This window comes from Schistocerca gregaria, chromosome 7 (genome assembly GCF_023897955.1).
Source record: "Schistocerca gregaria isolate iqSchGreg1 chromosome 7, iqSchGreg1.2, whole genome shotgun sequence".
Taxonomy (NCBI): domain Eukaryota; kingdom Metazoa; phylum Arthropoda; class Insecta; order Orthoptera; family Acrididae; genus Schistocerca; species Schistocerca gregaria.
The window spans coordinates 453,389,551-453,410,870 of record NC_064926.1 but is presented as its reverse complement, the minus strand read 5'-3'; the positions used below and the strand labels follow the sequence as shown (position 1 = coordinate 453,410,870).

The following is a 21,320-nucleotide window of genomic DNA, read 5'->3' as shown; positions in this document are numbered from 1 at the left end:
AATCTATAGTAAATCGGTCAGTTACATTTCGAGACTTTTGGTGACAACACTAAACAACGAGCTGGCTTTATGGAGAAGTATACGTAAGCATAGCCTCTAGCAAGGATATTACTAAAGGACGTTCTACCAAATGACTGAAATCTAGGTGTAAATTTCATTGGCCTACAGAAGCTGCTAGAAGCTTTAATCTGGACCTGTAGAGCTATCGTTCATGGAATGGCTGGCAGTTGCTGGAGAGTTGTGCGTGTGTTCCAGCGGCGGGGCTGCTGACGGAAGCGGGGATCGCCGACATGAAGGAGAACTTCACGGCGCTGGTCGGCTCCCAGCTGCCGCTGCCCACCGAGGAACAGCGGTCTCGTGCGGCGGAACAGCTGGAGCAATTCTACTTTGGGGACGACGGCTTCTCCACAGACGACGTTCAAGCCGTTGTTGATGTAAGTATAGGTAAGGCATTCTGTTGTGTCGGAGAATACTAACTATATCATATCGAGTTGGCTCTACACTGGGTTCCCTATAATCCTCTGAAGCTGGATTGGGAGCCACACTCGGTTTGCCTAAAAGCAAGTGTCCATGACATAGTCTCTGTTCGTGGCTCAGTTATGACGCAAATATTGGAGGTTCAGTCGTGAGGCTTTAGGTCTCCTGAAATGAAGATACTGTGGATTTCTCGTTGAGTATTAATTCGTTTGTGGTGAAGTATAACAGGGATGGGCGGGGGTGTTGATGAGACACCTTTCATATTATTCCTCTTTAACTCCGATGTATTGAAGGAGTCTCATGACAGTAGAATACTTCTGCTTTCTTTAGTTCTAAGTTTTTAAAATATGATTGTGAGGAAATCCTACGGAAAAATTCCTAAACTTGTATTCTTGTTTAGGAGTCCACACGACTTTTATTACTAAAGGGTTATGACACTTGTAGCTTTACGTGACTGTCTAGCACCAAAAGTTCTCATACTTCCGGAATTTTCTTGCTTGCGATTTTTTGCAAAGCAAAAATTCAAGCTATTCGAGAGACAGTAATCCTTTCCTATCGTAGTAAGTCACGTGCTGTCAGTAGAAGACAAGCGTCAGGGACGTCAAAACATTTAACATATTGAAACGTCCCCTTTGAACAATTGTACAGGATTGTGCTTAAACTGACACACAATATTTTTGGCGCAACGCAATCTGACTTTCAAAACTCTCTACAAAAGAATGGCCCTGACTAACATTTACCTATACCTTTCACAAATCACTTACCTCACCAAAATCTTTGTTACTCGAACTACTGCAATACAGCGAGCGCCACTACTGCCAGCTAAATAAAAGATTCAAACTAATGAAGGCACTAACTACTGACAGGCATAGTTAGCAAATGAAAAATTTTGATAGAGAACAAACAATGTATTTACCTTAATAGTCATAATATATTTATATATCAGTTCATGACATCAATTCTTGCAAATTTCAAAACTTCGCTATCTCTATCCCCACGTCCACCACTGCTGGCGGCTCACCTCCAACTGCGCAACGCTACGCGCAGCTGCCCAACACTACAATGCCAGACAACAATGCAAACTAGCCACAGACTGCACAAAGCACAGCCAGTGATTTTCATACAGAGCGCTACGTGGCGGCGGCGTTACCAATATAAGAACCTAAACAGCCTACTAAAAATATAACGGACTGAGTAGGAATAATCTTTCTCGTATAAGGTTCTCTTTAACGATTTTCAAGCGGAATAAAACTTTTCTGATGAATAATATTTTCTTAATCTGAAGAACCTGTGACAGAAACAGGTAATCTGTATTTGAATGTAGATATATCGCTCACTGGATTCAGACACCACTGTAGTATTTTTACGACTTTATACTATCATTATTTGCTCCACCATATCCTCTTACATATGCAATCCAAGAACAACAAATTGCGATAGGCCATTCCGGTGAAGAATTACTGGTTATTTTAAAGCTTGCCACATTTTATGTAGCGGTAGTCTATAGTTTGGAATTGTGAAGGTCCACACATTAGCTGAAGACTTTGCCAATCATCGTCGAACGTGTAATAGAGTCAGCAAAACTCAGCATCGAGCAGCCGATGAACCTCACTCACGGTCATCATCGACTTCTGAAATGACTCGACATCGCATTAGTTCTGTCAGAGAATAGAAGTTGCTCGGTATTCAGTCTGTGTTCATGCAGCTGAAATTCTCGATCTTTCTGGAGTTTTCGACAGCTGCCTTCGACGGAAGACAAACTTCTGACCATATGAGGGATAAAGACAGGTACGAAGTAGTTTACAACAGTGAAATCAACGCTCAGTCCATAGATTGATTCTGTTGTGGTTGGCAGGAGAGCCACCGTATGGTTAAAGGAGGCCGAAATGCACGCGTCTCAGCTCACGCAGGCTGGCGTGAGGTCTGGAACATAAGAAGGGAATTAGAATTTAGAAAAACGGACATAGCTGGTGGAATACTTAACTTTAATCCATTCATGGAGAACGTCGCTCTTTATGGTACATGATTCACAATATCAATAGTACGGATACTGGCGCCTTACTAGGTCGTAGCAAATAACGTAGCTGAAGGCTACGCTAACTATCGTCTCGGCAAATGAGAGCGTAGAATTCAGTGAACCATCGTTAGCAAAGTCGGCTGTACAACTGGGGCGAGTGCTAGGAAGTCTCTCTAGACCTGCCGTGTGGGGGCGCTCGGTGTGCAGTCACTGATAGCGGCGACACGCGGGTCCGACGTATACTACCGGACCGCGGACGATTTAAAGGCTATTACCTAGCAAGTGTGGTGTCTGGATGACACCACATTCCTCCCCCGCAAATCGGCGTACGGTTTTGGAATAAGGCTTCCGGCCGCCGTGGGGAGGACAGCATGTTGACGCATGCGACGAGGTGGGGAGCCTAACAACAGGCGAAGCTGTGCCATCCGCACCCTGCCATTCGGACCGCGGGGAGCTAGGAAACGCCTGAAAACCTGCTCCAGGGTGCACGCCAACATGCGGTGTATGCGCCCGTAGAGAGACAGGAGGGGCCGAAGGGTCGACCTCCATCGGGCCGGGGCACCCGACGGCCGAAGACGACGTATGGTCCGGAGCGGGCAAGAGTTCCATGTCGGATGACAACTAGTCACGGGAAGCGATCGGTGACACGTGACCCAGGAAGGTGCCCGGCGGTTGTAGGACGCGTCCACTGCAGGCGTCGCCGGCGGGAGAACAGGCGGCGGTGGCGGCGGCGGCGGCGGCGGCGGCGGCGCGTCGCCATGGGGCAAAATGGAAGGCAGCGTCGGTAACACCTGGGGCTGAGGCGAGCCAATAGATGGGTCCCCGGGGTGCTGACCGGACGGCTGAAAGCAGACGTCGAGCGGCAGATCCCGTGCGACGGCAGAGGCGCAGCTGATTGAGATGCCGACGTACTTCACCAGAGGCCCCCAAAACCAGATACATAGCGCGGCCGAGGCAGCAAAGTATGCGCTCTTCGAGACAACGCCGTGAACTTCGATAGTGGCGATAGTATACAACGGCGCCTGGAGCAAAAGCTGGTGTCTGCCGCTGTACAGGAACCTGATGCGGCGGATGTAGTAACGACATCAAGGTTCGATGAGGGCGACCGTGGAGCAACTCAGCCGGCGAGCGACCATCTCGGGGCTGAGAGCGATACGAGGACAAAAAGAGCAATAACGCGTCCTCCCGAGAATGCGACTCTTTCAGCTTCAACATCTGTGACTTGAAAGTCCTGACCAATCGTTCAGCGGCACTGTTTGACTGTGGCGAAAACGGCGCGGACGTCAGATGTTGAATACCATTGGTTAAAAAAAATGGCTCTGAGCACTATGGGACTCAACTGCTGTGGTCATCAGTCCCCTAGAACTTAGAACTACTTAAATCTAACTAACCTAAGGACACCACACACATCCATGCCCGAGGCAGGATTCGAACCTGCGACCGTAGCAGTCGCACGGTTCCGGACTGCGCGCCTAGAACCGCGAGACCACCGCGGCCGGCTGAATACCATTGGTCTTGCAGAATGACTGAAATTCTGCGGACATGAATTGTGGGCCATTGTCGGAAACAATAGTCTGTGGAAGACCTTCAATGCAAAAGATAGCAGATAACGCTTGGATGGTGGCAGATGACGTCGTGGAAGACATCCGGACAACAAAAGGAAAATTACTGAATGAATCTACCACAACCAACCATCGAGCATTCCAGCAAATCGATGTGTAAGCGTTGCCAAGGCGAAGTGGCTTTTGGCCATGCAAAGAATTTCCGCGGTGGTGCTGATTGTTGTTCGGCACACACCATTCAAGAAGAGCACATATTCGTAATCGCGGCATCGATTCCGAACCAAGTACAGTGCTGACGAGCAAGTTGTTTCGTTCTCACTATACCCCAATGTCCTTGGTGGAGTTGGTGGAGAAGCTGTAAGACAGAGGACTGTAACGAACGTGGCACCACGACCCTGGACTGATCATTATCAGAACGCAACAGCAAAACACCACGTCGTACGAAAAAGGCCCTCCTTGTGAGCAAAAAATCGGCGAACCAACGGGTCCCCGATCCGTGATTTTGACAAGGGCCATTGCATAGCAACAAAACGCAGAACGGGAGCAAGGACAGGGTCGGCAGCTGTGCCTGTAGCTTCACGACGAAAATCAATCGGAAACGATTCGACCACGTCATCAATTTCCGCATCGATGAACATGCAAGCAAGTTCGGAGGAATCGAATGCCCTATCCTCAGCAATAGGCAAGCGGGATAACGCATCGGCGTTTCCGTCCTTAGCAGTGGACCGATACAAGATATAGTAGCGGTACTGTGAAAGGAAAATAGACTAGCGAATGAATTTATGCGCTGTACGTGGAGGTACAGGCTTGGTCGGATGAAAAAGCGATGTCAAAGGTTTGTGGTCTGTGATTATGGTAAAGTGACGACCATACAAGAAATCATGGAACTTTGTAACACCAAATACGAGAGCCAATGCTTCTTTCTCGATCTGTGAATAATTTTTTTGCGCAGTCGAGAGGAATTTGGACGCAAAGGCAATAGGGCGATAGTGTGGTCCATCTTTGCGAGCAGGCACAGCACCGATCCCGAAATCAGATGCATCCACCATCAACAAAAGGGGCTTCCGGCGATCGAATGGCGTAAGGCAAGTATTGGAAAGCAACGCCGATTTCAAATGGCAAAAGGCGCGCTCGCATTCCGTCGTCCAGACGAACGGAACACCCTTACGGCGTAAGCGATGAAGCGGAGCTGAAATGGAAGAGGCATGCGGCACATATTTATTGTAATACGTATTTTTTCCCAGCACACTCTGTAGCTGCTTCAAATTCCGCGGCGAAGGCAAGTCTTGAATGGCACGAAGGTGCGTTGGACTGGAATGTATGCCTTGGGCATTGAGGTCATGTCCCAAGTATGGTAAGTCCCCAGCAAAGAACACACATTTGTCCTCCCGAAAGCGAAGACCATTTTGTCGCAAGACCTGAAATAATGTTTGGAGATTGGCCAAATGTTCTTCTTCCGTCTTTCCGGAGATCACAATATCGTCCGGATAATTAGCTGCAGTAGGGACCGACGCACAAACAGTTTGTAGATACTGCTCAAACAATGCAGGGCGGATGCACACCCGAATGGCAGTCGTTTGAATCGGTACAAACCAAGATGCGTGTTAACCACCAAAACGAGCTGGGATTCTTCGTCCACCGGTATTTGCAAGTACGCATCACTAGTTGTGGATTCACTGTTGCCTTGAAGTCCACACAAAGTCCTAACTTTCCGGAAGGTGTTGGCAAAATTACTAAGGGTGATGCCCAGAGAGAAGCCTGCACACGTTCAATTACACCTTGCGAATCAAATCGTGTAATGTTTTTGCGACCTCATCACGCAATGCGTGGGGAACATTGCGCGCTCTGAAAAATTTCGGTTGCGGGTTTACTTTCAGTTCCAAATGTGCTTCATAGTTCTTAGCGCAACCGAGGCCCGGTGCAAAAATGTCTGCAAATTCTTCACATAGACGAGAAACACTGTCTGAAGGCACCGTCTGGTTCACTAATAGGACCTGATTTACTATAGACAAATTAAACAACTGAAATAAATCGAAACCAAACAAGTTCACTGCAGAAGAAGAACGAAGGACGTAAAATGACAAGTTTTGTTTGTCCTTCGTAGGTAGTAAGAAGGGTGCACTGTCCTAACACAGGGATACGTTGCCCTGAATAGCTTGTTAACTGAACATTTGCGGCACGCAACGGAGGTGTGCCCAGCAGTTTGTAAGTGTCTTGATTGATCAGGGAAACCGCAGCTCCTGTATCGAGCTGGAATGGTATCACTTTGCCTTTAATGTCCAAGTCCACAAAAAGTTTATTGTACTGCTGACGACAAGAGCGACTGTCTCGTGCAACGTGAACTGACACTGGTACAGATTCACTTGCTACTTGACGGGAGTTCCGGCGATGTCGACGCACACTATTTTTGGGACGAACACAGTCACTGTTAGAGAGAATGGCACTGGGCGGAGTGGAATGAACTCCATGAATTTCCATGGGCGAAGTTTCGAGAGCCTGAGTATCCTTGGTTCCATTCCTATTCCAGCGCAAAGCAAAGGGCCTGGAAAGGTTTTGAGCTTCCGATCTGAGCTTTTTCTGGCAAACACTCTGAACATGTCCTTTTGTATTACAGTAAAAGCAAATAGCTTGGCGTGACCGGCAATTGTCACGCGAATGTTTAGTAGCACACCGCGGGCATGATTTGATCACTGCATTTGCTTGCCGACGAGGGACACGTGGCTGAGAGCCTGGCGGCAGCTGCGAGGCCGGGCGCGAGGGCTGTTTATTGCTCCGTGCAGCTCGACCGGCGGGCCGGTGAACCTGACATACTGCTGGCGAAGTTTCAAATGATTCCTGAGCAAAGTCAAGTGTGTCCTGCCGATCCAATATGTCCAGCACTCGTTGAAGGGTGGGATTTACTAGTTTCAAAATCTGTTCCCTTATACGAACATCAGAAACGTTCTGTGCAATTGCATCACGTACCATAATATCTGAATAAGTGAGTCCACATTGACACTCCCTATTAGTCTGACCTGCCGTACGTTTTGTACGAAAGAAGGTATTCCTTTTCGCAACTACATTGACTGATTCTTTGAAATATGCATCTAATGCAGACAAAATTTCTTCGTAGGACAGAGTTGCTACGTCGCGTCGGGGAAATAATTTGACTATCACACGGTACGTGGGCACCCGACGGATGAAAGCAGAAAAGGCTGCCGCTCGTTACCTTGAATTCTGTAGGCGGCGAGATGGAATCCAAATTGGCGTGACCACTCCGTCCAGCTTTCCAGTGCAGCATCAAAAGGTCGAAAGGTGGGTGCAACAGCGTGTTGTGGCTGCGTTAGCGGTGAAGCGGCTGCTGCCGCATCGTTTTGCATCGCACGTTGACCCTGGACGAGCTGTCCAAGGGCATCCAGAAAGGCCTGCGTCTGCTGATTCTGTAAGTGATAACATTCGGACAGTACATCTGGAGATTGTGGAAAAGCCATTACACAAGGAAATCAGAGCAATATCGATAAGAACGCGGTTTTGCCTCGTCGCCAATGTTGTGGTTGGCAGGAGAGCCAACCGTATGGTTAAAGGAGTCCGAAATGCACGCGTCTCAGCTCACGCAGGCTGGCGTGAGGTCTGGAACATGACAAGGGAATAAGAATTGAGAAAAACGGACGTAGCTGGTGGAATACTTAACTTTAATCCATTCATGGAGAACGTCACTCTTTATGGTACATGATTCACAATATCAATAGTACGGATACTGGCGCCTTGCTAGGTCGTAGCAAATAACGTAGCTGAAGGCTATGCTAACTATCGTCTCGGCAAATGAGAGCGTAGAATTCAGTGAACCATCGCTAGCAAAGTCGGCTGTAGAACTGGGGCGAGTGCAAGGAAGTCTCTCTAGACCTGCCGTGTGGCGGCGCTCGGTCTGTAATCACTGATAGTGGCGACACGCGGGTCCGACGTATACTATCGGACCGCGGACGATTTAAAGGCTATCACCTAGCAAGTGTGGTGTCTGGGTGACACCACAGATTCATTTCCTTCTGTCTGTATAGTCTAAGTGTACCCGTTGGCCAAGTGGTGAATAGCTCTAATAGCTTACTGAAATATTCCTTTGATACTTTTACCTACCAAATGCTTTATTACAACAGAACAGTAAAGCGAACCACACGAATATGGGGTTCACAGTACTACCATCTTTCAGATCACATAATTACAAACGACAAACCGCTGTTTCTCTAATATTGTTGTTATGAGGAGAAACACAGGGAAAAAATACGGAAGTTTGTTGGGAGATATGACAAGGACAGCCCTCTGCAACGTTATCTGTATGTGTTGACACGCCGGCCGCTGTGGCCGAGTCGATCTAGACACTTCAGTCCGGAACCGCGCTGCTGCTACGGTCGCAGGTTCGAATCCTGCATGGAGCATGGATGTGTGTGATGTCCTTAGGTTAGTTAGGTTTAATTAGTTCTAAGTCTAGGGGACTGATGACCTCAGATGTTAAGTCCCATAGTGCTTATAGCCATTTTTTTGTGTTGACACACTTGGCTGATGTCTCCATTTATTTTTACAGGGTAATTGTTTATTTGCAGCTGTTTTCAGATCTGTACTTCATTCAACCAGCGAATTCCTTCGCTAGGGCAGTGGTGAACTCCAGCACTGTACCTGTACACTTCTACTACTTCGATTACAACGGCCGTGGCTATACGAAATACGGTAAGATTGCGCCATTAGGCGTCGCTTCCATCTAAAGCGTGACACATTTATACAAAAAGTTAGATAAAAAGCCATAGTGTTTCCACAAGAATTTTATTTTGTTGGACTACTTCTTCTGCGTTCAATTTCACCTCACTTGACCAAAACCCAGTTATGGAATAATTCTGTTTTCTTTATTGGTTAATACTACGATCTGACTGATTTTCTCAAACATTTCTTGTCCTGCGACGAATTACGCGACATAAACAAGTATACCAATTTTGTTTCTTCATCGCTCATACAGGAAGATAGCACAGATTAAATCCACATCTGTCAGCCAATAACCTTCACACACATATGCATTTATCGTTGAAAATTACGTGTATACGCTTCACTTAAGATAGCAGGGAGCTATGGCCTATGAAGGGAAGAGTATATATTCAGCGCTTCTTCCATCGACAACCGGCAACAGCAATGTAGGAAAAACTGACGTGTTGCTCCACGACTTACACTATGGCACAAGCAGAATAATGAAAACCCACACTGTAGTATCCGAATACGCACTAACCAGTTCTCTCAGCTTCGAGAAAAACGGGGCATCAAATGTGACAACGATTGTCTGGAAGGTTCCCCACAAAACTGGCGACCAACACTCAAAGAAATATTTTTTTACGTATAATATGTAGTTAACCCCAGTGTGAAAACATGGTACTACTACTTTTACTATCACAACTTAATCCAAGACAAAAGTATGTTATCAGTGTTTTTGTTAACTCAGCTGAATCCACTGAGAGAGACAGACGACTTCTCTCAAATGTATTAACTAAATAGAAGTACGAAACTTACTTCCAGCATGCTGGATGGCAACAAGGCAGCAACCTGAAATGATTCAACAAAACTGTAAAAAAAAAAAGTCAAGCTGCACACAAGTTTTTCTTTATTAACTAAAGACTAGTTCTGGACCTTTTCAGTCACTTTTCAAATCATCCTGTTGCAAAAAATATAAGGTGCTCGAAACTGCCTGTTGGGTTCTGTCTCGGATTCGTCGGACGACGTTAGTCTGGTGATTTTTATGACGTTCCACCGGCATGAGTGTCTGACGCTGTCAAAGGTTCACCCTCCATTGCTGGTGGCCGACTGGAGCCGAGCTCACGGCCGCAGACTACATGTACCTGGCGCGCCAACGTCCGAGGGCTTCTTCGCTGTCGTTTCCGGTGCGGTTCTCTTGTTGCCTGCGACGATCGTCGGCTGCAGCGCGAGAAGCCAGGATCCGTTTACCCTGAATCTTTCTTCTTTCTTGCTGAAGCTGTTCTCGGCTTTGTGTACTTCCATAGCCTCTCTGAACAAGCGTGTGTGATAACTCTTTTCTAAAGCCAGAACGTCTGTGTCGGCGAATTTTACTAAAAGGTCGGCCTCAGGCAGAGCGTGCTCTGTCACGGCCAATTTCTCCACCTGCCCCAACCTGCAATGTTGCTTATGTTCCGTGATCCTCGTGTTAACTGATCGTCCAGCCATTCCAACATAAACTTTTCTGCACGTGCGTCGTACGCTGTATTTTCCCGACGTTGCAAGTGGATTCCTTTTCTCCTTTGTCAATTTGAGATACTTTCTGATCTTCTTTGTCGGTTTTTAAGTAATCTTTCCCCCTTGTTAGTGCATACGACCGATTCTGTCCGTTAATCTGGGAATGTACGGTAGAAAGGCCATACCTGACATTGCTTTTTCCGATTTGTCACTTCGCCGAGTGTTTTGCCTGTATACGAGTACGATGCCAGTTACGTGTTTTAAGTGCAACCGAACAATTATTTTGTCACCGTAGTAATGCACAAGATTTCCGTCTTGATCTCTAATTGATGTAACTAATTCTGAAATTATCTCACTGCAGGCGGCATGTAAATAGGCGAATCTGGTTATTCAACAATCTTACATCCAGACGGTACAGCAAGGTGGACCTGATGTAACATGTGTGTGGGAGCAGCATTTTGAAATGAGCCGCCATAAGCCGGCCGTTGTGGCTGAGCGGTCCTAGCCGCTTCAGTCCGGAACCACGCTGCTGCTACGGTCGCAGGTTCGAATCCTGCCTCGTGCATGGATGTATGTGATGTCTATTGGCCTGATGACCTGCGATGTTAAGTCCCATAGTGCTTAGAGCCATTTGAACCATTTTTGAGCCGCCGTATATGTTACAGTCAACACATAGGACGTAAATATTACGAATATTTGCTGGATGTTCTACTATTTATAAGGTTTTTTTTTCAGTAACATCGATCTCAAAAACTAAAACTAGACCTATATTATCATTCAACTTCATATCGACATACATATAACTCTTCATCTCGCATCATTTGCGAATTTTGTTGTAACTGAACGTTTCATATTTTTTTCATTTCTCCGTATTATTCTCGTTACCATTCTTGATGTATGACTCAGCCTCCCTCAGCAAGGTGAAAATAATGTCACCGAATTTGCAAGTGGCGTTTTTAAAGTAACTCTGTCCAAAACTTCCATATCACCTATCTGATTCCAAAAGGCGACGTTATTGTTTCTCGATGTAATGCTTGTTACGGAAGTGTAAACAAATAAGGATAGCAACTGAAGCAACGAATACCATCCTTATCGTAGATAAAGTTGAGAGTTATATGTCGCTAGGAAAATGTAATTCCATAACAATGCAAGTAAATAAATTGAGTAAGGCAATTTCATATGCATTATGAGGTTAAAGAGAGCTGTCATAAACGAGTATTTACGGGACTGGCTAAACGTTACACCATGTTCGATGGCATCCGTTGAGAGACTGTCATTACTTGCTAAAAAAATTGCTAGAGCGCAGAAACTTGACACACAGGTAGCCGCACCTCTGATTTTAGGTAATTGAAACGAACTGTCGCTGTATCTCAGTATTTCTGGAGGAGGTGAAAGATTGGTGATGCTGTTGTATATATAGCGTATCCATAACAGAAGTTCCAGTTTGAAAACGCTGTTGAGAATGACGTCAGATTTGAACAGTGTGTTATTGATCGCAGGGGAAACGTCAAGGAACAATAAAAAAATTTGCGAAAAATTTACCAGTAGATTGTGCTGTAAGCGTGTTAAAGTAAATGTGGTCCGCTACAAATGACAGATTAATCGGAACATGACGGCTATGGTTTGAGTTGCACACTACAACATCCGTAGTGTTCAACGTAAATGACTTCACAAGTTCTGCTTGTGCTACTGTTAGTAAGCCCTCCCATCAAGGCAAATTGTACCACACTGCGGGCTTTCAAAAAAAAAAAAATTATGGCGGCCCTCAACTACGTACCCTCAGACTCAGACTTGCTCCAGCTAATGTTCAGCACCACATGGTTGCTGACGAGCCCCGACTTGCCGAATGGCCCATGCGGCCACGTCAACTCCAAACTTAGAATATTTTCAGGACCCCATAACTCGCCTCTTACCTCACAACACTGAATGGAAAAAACCAGTTTTCAATTGTCCTAAGCTCAAAAACGGCACAAAATGCAAAATGACATCAGTTCTTAATTGCTGTGAGACTGGTGCTGGACATATTGAATATGCTGTCCACCATTTTCTGCCACAAATGGAAATAGTGAAACAGCATGATCCACTAAAGTTCGGAGTGTCTCTGGAGTTATGTTCAGAATGCGATGCGAAAAGTACGCCTTCAAGTCAGCTACATTCATAATTAGGGCACTGAACACAACGTCTATAAAGATAACCCCATAGACAGGAGACCCACGGATCAAAATCAGGTGATTTGAACAGGCGGCTGCGGGGAAATAACGGCTGAAAATTCCAGCATTTCCAAGATGCCTGTGCAGCAGCCACTTCAATGGCTGCGTAATGTGCGAAGCAGCGCCATTTTCTATAATAATGATCCTACCCTCACATACATGCTGTTGAATGGTTGGAATCACGCTGGTGCCCAAAAGTCTCTCCTAATGTTTACCAGTGACGGAACAAGTAACAGGACCCACAGGATTCGTCTCCTCGAAAATTTACGTCCTACAATAAACGATTCGGCCTGGAATCCCAGTGACTGGACTATAATTTCTTCAGTGATGAGCCCCACTTCGAACTGAGACCCAGTAATCAGCGAAGACATGTCTGTAGATGCCCCAGACAGCGATGGGATACCAAACTGATTGTTGCCCACCATACAGCCCGACAACAAGATGTAGATAGAATGTTGCACGAGGATGGAAACTGTCAGGATGCTCCCTATTAAAATTCGTCCGAGATTCCCAAGTGATTTATTATTTCCAGCTACAGTGCCCCCATTCCTCTCAGTCTGTGTCACTGGGTCCTGCAATGCTGAGCACACAACTTTGCTCTCTGTGAAACGGCTTGTCGCAGAATGGCTGCCTCAGCGACCAGTGCAACGCCCTGCTGTATGTCGGCCTCGTACGGCCATCGAGTTGTGACGACTCAGGATGCGCTAGCAGTCGACTCAGCGTTATCTGTCCCTGCCACTTCAGCGCCGCCCACTGAGAGCTGCAAGGTGGCCTGCAGCATGCTTTCTCACCGGCTTGGGTAAGATCGCGGCGACAACAAGCTCCCGTGATGTGGCGTCCGAATCTGCGGCCCTCACCTTGGGATGCATCCGGCGTGTGCTAGGAGCCAACAAGACTACGTGCAGTAGCGAGCCATGGCTTGGCCCGCCACTGGCTGGCTGTGGACCCCTCGTTGGCCTCATAGGGTCGAACCAGCGACCTGCCATGGACTGGAATGCTGGCACCCCATCTGCTGCTGCATGTACCAGTGCTGCGACATGCCCCACCGTCCAGGAGAGCTGTCACACTTGAATGCCTTGTTAGTGAACCGGCACCTATTTATACACGGCTGTGCGCCTCTGTTTTGCTAACACGCCGATCCTAGTCATGTACTCATAACACTGCGGTCGGGTCAGTGGGCCCCTTCTGCCTGTAACTTGCGCCTTGCAAACCGCTGTGTTTACCCTTTTCAGCAGGTCTATGGCCCTGTGGCTTCCATTCTACTTTGCAAACCGCTGGTAGCGTAACTTACTGCCAACAGGGCAAACGCTTGGCTGTAGCTTGTACACTCAGAAATATTTCACTAAAGCTAACATTTTCCCATCTTAAAAGGGGGTGCCGCTACATAGGAGTGATGGTCTGTAGTGCCATTCCTTTTCCTATCAGGACCCCTTTGATTGTCATCCACAGTACCCTTACAGAAAATATTTCAGCTACATAATCCCGCCGGCACACGACGAGATTTTCTACTGCTTGTTTTGCTTGCCAAACCCCACCTTCGCCAGCAAGATCACTGATTCTCTCCACAACTGAGAACGTTTGGGCAGGACCCTCCAAACCACTTGGGATTTTGACGATCTAACACGCCAATTGGACAGGATTTGGCACGATATTCCTCAGGAGAACATCCAACAACTCTACTAATGAATGCCAAACCGAATAACTGCTTGCATAAGCGCCAGAGGTAGACCAACACGTTACTGAGTTGCCCAATTTCTGAAGCTCTGTCTCTTAAAAATCACCCAATTTTTCAGAAATTGTAGTCGTTTGTTTGTGTCTACGTGTACATCATCACATCTACCGATTTTCGTCCTATTCGAATAATTCCTTTTTTTTTCTTAGAGTGTAGGCGCAGTCCATATCACTTCAGAAATATAAACATAAATTTCTAGGACACGAGCGTGAAAACTAGAAATGCATTGTGTATTTCACATCTTTGAATAATGAAGATATAATATCGCCAGATAAAGTGCTATCAAATTCAACAATTAATTTCAAAGATATTGCTTGTGATAAACAAAGTAATACGAAGCCATATTTTTCTTTGGGTCACCATTATGGTGTGGACTGCTTTTATGTGTGCCAAGAACATTTCAAAAATCTGCACCAGTTAATTAGAAAAAATGCTAGTGGAATTACTGTTTTCAGAGAAGAGGAACATGATTTGAGTAATACATTCAGCGATCATGTTAACCTGGACACGACTTTTAATGCATTCCTCCAAATTTGCATATGAGCGTAGAGTGATAATACATACATTTTTTAGATATAAACAAACTTAATGATATAAGTAATGGATATTTTCGTTTTGTTTCGACATTTATATTTGTGTTAGATATCATCTGCTATGCTTGAGCAATGGTATAGATTGAGATGACTGCTTATAATCGTTCCATATATTGATTTAGCATTATGATTGTCAACAATTGTCTCTATTCCACTTGTCAAACGAATACTCTAAAAAGCTAGGTGTTGAAGTTATGACATAAATCTCTGCAGGAAACTGGCGTTGTAAAACAGGTAGTTGAAGCTTAGTCTGGAAAGAGCATTTAAACCTGTTTCTCAGAGACCGGAGTGGTAGTGATAGATTTTTCAAAAGGAAAACAAGGCAGCCAAAGATCAACGAGAAGGGGTCAAAGAAAACATAGCATGTGTGAAAGCAGATGTAGAAGAAGAATACGAATGAAATGAGGAGATGGTGATACAAATGAGAAAGAGTCACAAAAGAAAACTATGGCATGGGCATGGGGTAAACTGGCAGCGTTATTATTTATTAAACCAACATAAAATCCCGTGACACGGTATATATCAAAATATGTGATCTAACAGCTAAGTGTGGATAGTTATTAATTCATAAGTAACTGTTGAAGGAAATGATTTAATAATATAGAAGTAAGATACTGGCGCATGAGGAGATTGCATAATATATTGCTTAAAATTATACTTCCTAAGAGGAGTTACACGGCATTAGGTTTTGAAAATTATGTTAAAATACACAGGGAAAACAATGCTGATAAACAAAACAACTTCTTCTTCAGAGGCTCTTAACATACCAACATCGTTAAGCCTCCATTAGATAAAACTGCTTGGGAATTATTATTGACAGGTGATAACATACGTATCAGTATGAGGCAGAACGAAAATGCTCTTGGTGTTCTCGACTAAAGACAGTTTCCCACAGAATCATCATCAAACATCAGTTTTGATGTCTGGAATAATCGAAATAAATTTGTGGAGTTATGGGTTTTCTTCCTAATGGTTGGCAATAACACACATCATCCTAAAATAAAATGCGATGTTATGCATAAGAACATTCTATCAGTTGAAAGACTACCGTAAAAGTGCGATTTGAAGTTATGGAAACAGTTCATGTAATTACTACATGGGATTTTGCATATCGATGCGCACGTTGGATCTTGGGAACAGATGACAAGGGACTGTGTTCAGCTTCAGAGGCAAGTTGAAAATATGCACCGAATTATAGCACTGGAAACTTAACAGAGTTGAGTGTGTAAGGTACTGCTCAGCTGAGCACCTCTTATTTTGCTCTCCCCTGTAGGTAGCGGCTGGCGACTGCTAAAGGCTCTTTTGACATGTGAGATGTATCAGGTGGCTTAAACACTCGTTACATTTTTTGACGCAGAGTTGTGGTCAGCGAATATAATCACGCAACAGAGAGGCAACAATAGCTGTGTTTCAGTTTCTTGAATGCACACATCAGTTTCCTATTACTTCTAATATGGAGATACGTCAGGCACATTTCAGACTGGGTCTCCTTAATTACGCATATCTTAAATCATACATACATATAAAGTAATGTTCTTTGAAATGTGGAAAACGAAATAAGATTCTTATATTGATAAGACAGGACTACCTTACTTATGCTGACTACGTCATTTTTTGGCTATTTCCAGCTATAGAGGGGAGAGGAGTGGGTGGAGGAAAGGAGGAAAGGGCGAGGGGCTACAAGCAGAACTGGGCTAGATCCATGATTTTTAAATTCCCGCTCAACATCCTCTTTCGTTTTTACATTTGACACTACTGCCATCTTGCATTTTTAAATTTTCCCTTACTGCCATGGTGGCTTCTTTCAAATTTACAATCACTGCAATCTTATATGTTTAAATTCCCGCGAACACCATGTCGTATTTTATAGCCTTCCATCATCGGCTATCTTGGATTTATGAATTTCCTGTCTGCACCACCCTGGATTTTTAGCGACTTTAGTAACGGCTAGTTGAAGAAACTCGAACTGTGTCCTAGAGGCTCCAAAGATATAATACTTACAGACCTAAAGTAGTCAGTCGAGAAGTGGGTAGCGTCTAATGCGTGATACCATAAGTGAATATTGGTATGCAAAAGTAACATTAGGTAAATTTGCTTCATTACCTTATTGTTTTTACCTTTACCTACATTATGTCGCATTTCCACTCTCAACTTGCAGTAAAGTCACTAGTAGTGCCCAGCCTACTTTGCTGGTAGGGGTTCTATTCGATTTGTAAGATTTTGCTGTTATTTATTTATAATTTCAAAGCGGTTTCTATTCCTGGTATTACGTGCATTAGAGGCAGGAATTCTGACAGTTTAATTTCAATTCTCCTATGATAAACCGAAGTGACCTACTGTTGGTGCTGTGCTACACTAACTGTTGTCATTGCTGGTGCATAGGGAGATGTCATATTATTCTTTTTAAACAAATATTATATAATTTTGCAGAAAATTAGGAAGTAGTTCCTGTTTAATTTTAATAATTACTGGGTTTTCCTGATGGCGATGTAGTGGGCATGCTCTGAGAAATCATCCTGGTTTGTCTTGTAATTAAAAAAGAATATCTACTAACATCCCAATTACTTTAATCCATTTCCAACGATTAACGTATAATTATTTTACAGGCATGATACATGCTGGGGAAACTACGTATCTGTTTTCAGACGGTTTATTTAAACCAGGCACAGAACCTAATTCCAACGATTTAAAAGTCTCAGATCAGATGACAACACTATGGACAAATCTCCCAAAATACAGGTGAGTACATCATCATTATTTACTTTTAGTTAGTAATAGCTTCCTCAGTCAACTACTGCTTGAACATAACATTAATTTGTTGCCAGAATGAGATTTTCACTCTGCGGCGGAGCGTTCGCTGATATGAAACTTCCTGGCATATTAAAACTGCGTGCTGGACCGAGACTCGAACTCGGGACCTTTGCCTTTCCCGAGTAAGTGCTGTACCGACTGAGCTACCCAAGCACGACTCACGCACTGTCCTCACAGCTTAACTTCCGCCAGTACTTCGTCTCCTACTTTCCAAACTGCACAGAAGCTCTCCTGCGAAACTTGCAGAAGTAGCACTCCTGGAAGAAAGGATATTGCGAGTTCAAGTCTCGGTCTGGTACACAGTTTTTATCTGCCAGGATGTTTCTTATTAATTTGTTGTTGTCGTAGCCTGTGTGAGAACAAATCCTAAACTGTATACAAAAAAAATTCTGTTGCTACAAAGGAAAGTAGGAAAATCCTTTGTCGCCGAAAAGAAAACGTTGGTCAACATAGTGGCAGTTAAGACCATCAGGTATTGTAGAGGACTATATGGTAGGAAAGCGAGTACACGCTTGATTTAACAAATAGTGCTGAACTGAAATTACTAAATGCTTACGCTGGAATAACTTATAATACATTGTAGAGGCTGATACTGATCAGCACAGATGTTTACTCATTTGACCAATGGTCCTCTTCTGGACATCAGTCCTCTTGTTTGATGCAGCCCGCCATGACTTCCTGTTCTGTGCCACATCTCTTTTCTCAGAATAGCACTTACAGCCAACTTCCCTAATTATCTATTCCAGGCATTCCTATCTCTGTCCTGTCCTATATATTTTACACTCTACAGAATCTTCTCTTACCATATAATTTACTTCCTTGCTTCTTAACACGGTTGCCATCATCTTGTTCCTTCTCCCTGATCGTATTTTCCTCATAATGCTTTCCTCGACGATTCTGCGGTGTATCTCCTCATTACTTAAAACCCTACCTAATTTTCAAAAAAATGGTTCAAATGGCTCTGAGCTCTATGGGACTTAACATCTAAGATCATCAGTCCCCTAGAACTTAGAACTACTTAAACCTAACTAACCTAAGAACATCACACACGTCCATGCTCGAGGCAAGATTCGAAACTGCGACCGTAGTGGTCTCACGAGTCCAGACTAAAGCGCCTAGAACCGCTCGGCCACACAGGTCGGCACCTAATTTTCAGTATCCTTCTGTAGACCAATTCGCAAATGCTTCGATTCTGGTTTTTTTTTCACTTTTCAGAATTTAGTGCGAAACAGTACTTTCTAACCATTCGGACTGTGGGTATCAAGTGTGCATCTTCTTTGGGGGCGTAGCTGTTGTGTTGAGTGTGTGCATAATTGAATGTGTGCATAGTGATGATGATGATGATGATGATGATGATGATGATGATGGTAACGGGTAAAACATGGTGCCAGTACGTAAGTTACTATTCTCGAATAGCACCAAGATGGTCACCAAGAGAACTATTCACTGGGACAAATCACCATCAACAGTGTTACATGCCGTCACTCTGTATGATACGTCACCAAGGTTTGGAACCAGGAGTCATACGTAGAGTCTGGCAATGAAGGAGCATACGTTATCGAATCGTACAAACATCCGAATATTTCTTTAAGTGAATTTTATCCATAGTGGATGCTGTAGAAGTCCGTGACTTTTCCTTTATTGGGTGTAGAAAAATATCCACTACCAGTCACAATAAAAGGTTATTTATTTGTCACACGACCAGTTTCGGGCTTGCACCCATCCTCAGGTGTTTATACATTCATTTACATGTTTATACTGTTGGAGATCACTGTATAAATGCAAAAAATTATTTACCGGTGTCTACACAGATACAAGGGGGACAATTGTAATTGGTAAGGCAGCATTTGACGAAAATATATCGGTACTTACATAAAGATGAAGCACCATTATTACAGTTATGCTGTGGCGACAGTTCTACCACATAATTAATGAGGAGGTGTTGAATAGCACTGGGGAGAAGAGAAGTTTGTGGAACAACTTGACTAGAAGAAGGTATCGGTTGGTAGGACATGTTCTGAGGCATCAAGGGATCACCAATTTAGTATTGGAGGCAGTGTGGAGGGTAAAAGTTGTAGAGGGAGACCAAGAGATGAATACACCAAGCAGATTCAGAAGGATGTAGGTTGCAGTAGGTACTGGGAGATGAAGAAGCTTTCACAGGATAGAGTAGCATGGAGAGCTGCATCAAACCAGTCTCAGGACTGAAGACCACAACAACAACATTTCAGTTTTACCAAGTATAGCTTCATATTTCACTATTATGAGGTGCACTCATGAAATACACTATGTTTACATACAAACATGTGGGCTGTGGTCAAAGAAATTAGATGTAACAGATGTAAAGATGTTGCTCATACAGAAACTTGTAGGTTATGGTCAGAGAACTTAGCCACAGGAAGTTCAAAGGTACTGCATATATAGAAATTTAAAAAGCTATTATAGACTGCGACGTGTTTTGATACACATTTTGAAATTTTTTGATTCGCATTTTTGTCAGAGAACTTAGATCTACGAAGTACAATGATGTTATATATATAAAATTACTCAAAGCTATTACAAATTTAAAAAAAATGACAGCTAGAACTGTTTTGAGGCACACTTTTGTCAGAGAACTTAGATCTAGGAGGTACAATAATGTTAAACACTAGAAATTTTGAAAGCTATTACACATTATACAATGACAGTTACAGCTTGTGTTTACAATATGACTATTGCAAATTACGATATTGACACTTGGGCTGTTGTATGACTGGTATATCGAATTTCCATAGAATATTACATTGTTAGTATATCAGAGGATAATTAGTTTCTGTTGTTGAATATTTCATGAAATATGTGAAGATAGGATTTGTTTGCAAGCTCCACTTGTTCATTGAGAATAAGGTCTTGTGAGTTAGAGCTGTGGATATAAATTTCTAGCTCTTCAAGCACATTCATTTTCTTTCCTTTGTTCACAGTGTGTAGTATTTGTAGGTTTTCTGCAATGGCTGTGGCTGAGTGGTCATGGTGTTTAAGATGCATTGCAAAGATGGATTTATCAAAATTATTTAGCCGGAAGGCATCCATATGCTCACGGTATCTTATAGTGAAACTCCTTATAGTTTGACCTATGTAGAACTGTGGGAAATTGTCACATAAAAGTTTGTAAATACCTGATTTGTGGTGGCATTGGTTGTTTGTCTTACTGTTGTGGATGATGTGCTGTTGAAGCTTCTGAAAATAAAATAATATACTACAAAAGGTATGTGCGTGATGCTATTATGTTGTACAATGGTACAACTGCGGAGATTGAGAAACTTGCTAAAGGCCTCAGCAGCATGCACAACAACATCAACCTCAGCGTAGAACATCAAGTAGATAAAGGCATCAATTTTCTTGACCTTACAATATCTAATGTAAACAACAAACATGCCTTCCAGATTTACAGAAAACCTACCACTAGTGACGTTGTAATTAACAACTCCTCATGTCATCCAGTACAACACAAAATGGATATTTTCAGATCCATATTTAGTCGTATACATAAAATCGCACTCAGCTCCCATGATAAACAAAAAGAAATTAACATTATAAAATAAATTGCATGGAGAAATGAATACAACCCAGATGTAATTGATAAACTGAACAACAAAATCAAAAAGAAACAATGCATACCTACTAAATCAGATTCACAAGAAGGAAAAAATACATTCGCCCGCATACCAATTTCGTATT

General features: G+C 43.7%; 1 protein-coding gene across 1 annotated transcript in view; it reads left to right on the top strand.

Annotated features, from left to right (window-relative positions):
- Window positions 1-21,320, top strand: part of LOC126281983 (cholinesterase 1-like) — a 73,757-nt gene that overhangs the window by 46,111 nt on the left and 6,326 nt on the right. The window contains exons 7-9 of the mRNA XM_049981366.1: window positions 256-434; window positions 8,631-8,754; window positions 17,399-17,531. Of these exons, the coding sequence (XP_049837323.1) occupies window positions 256-434; window positions 8,631-8,754; window positions 17,399-17,531 (436 nt within the window). The remainder of the gene's footprint in view (window positions 1-255; window positions 435-8,630; window positions 8,755-17,398; window positions 17,532-21,320) is intronic.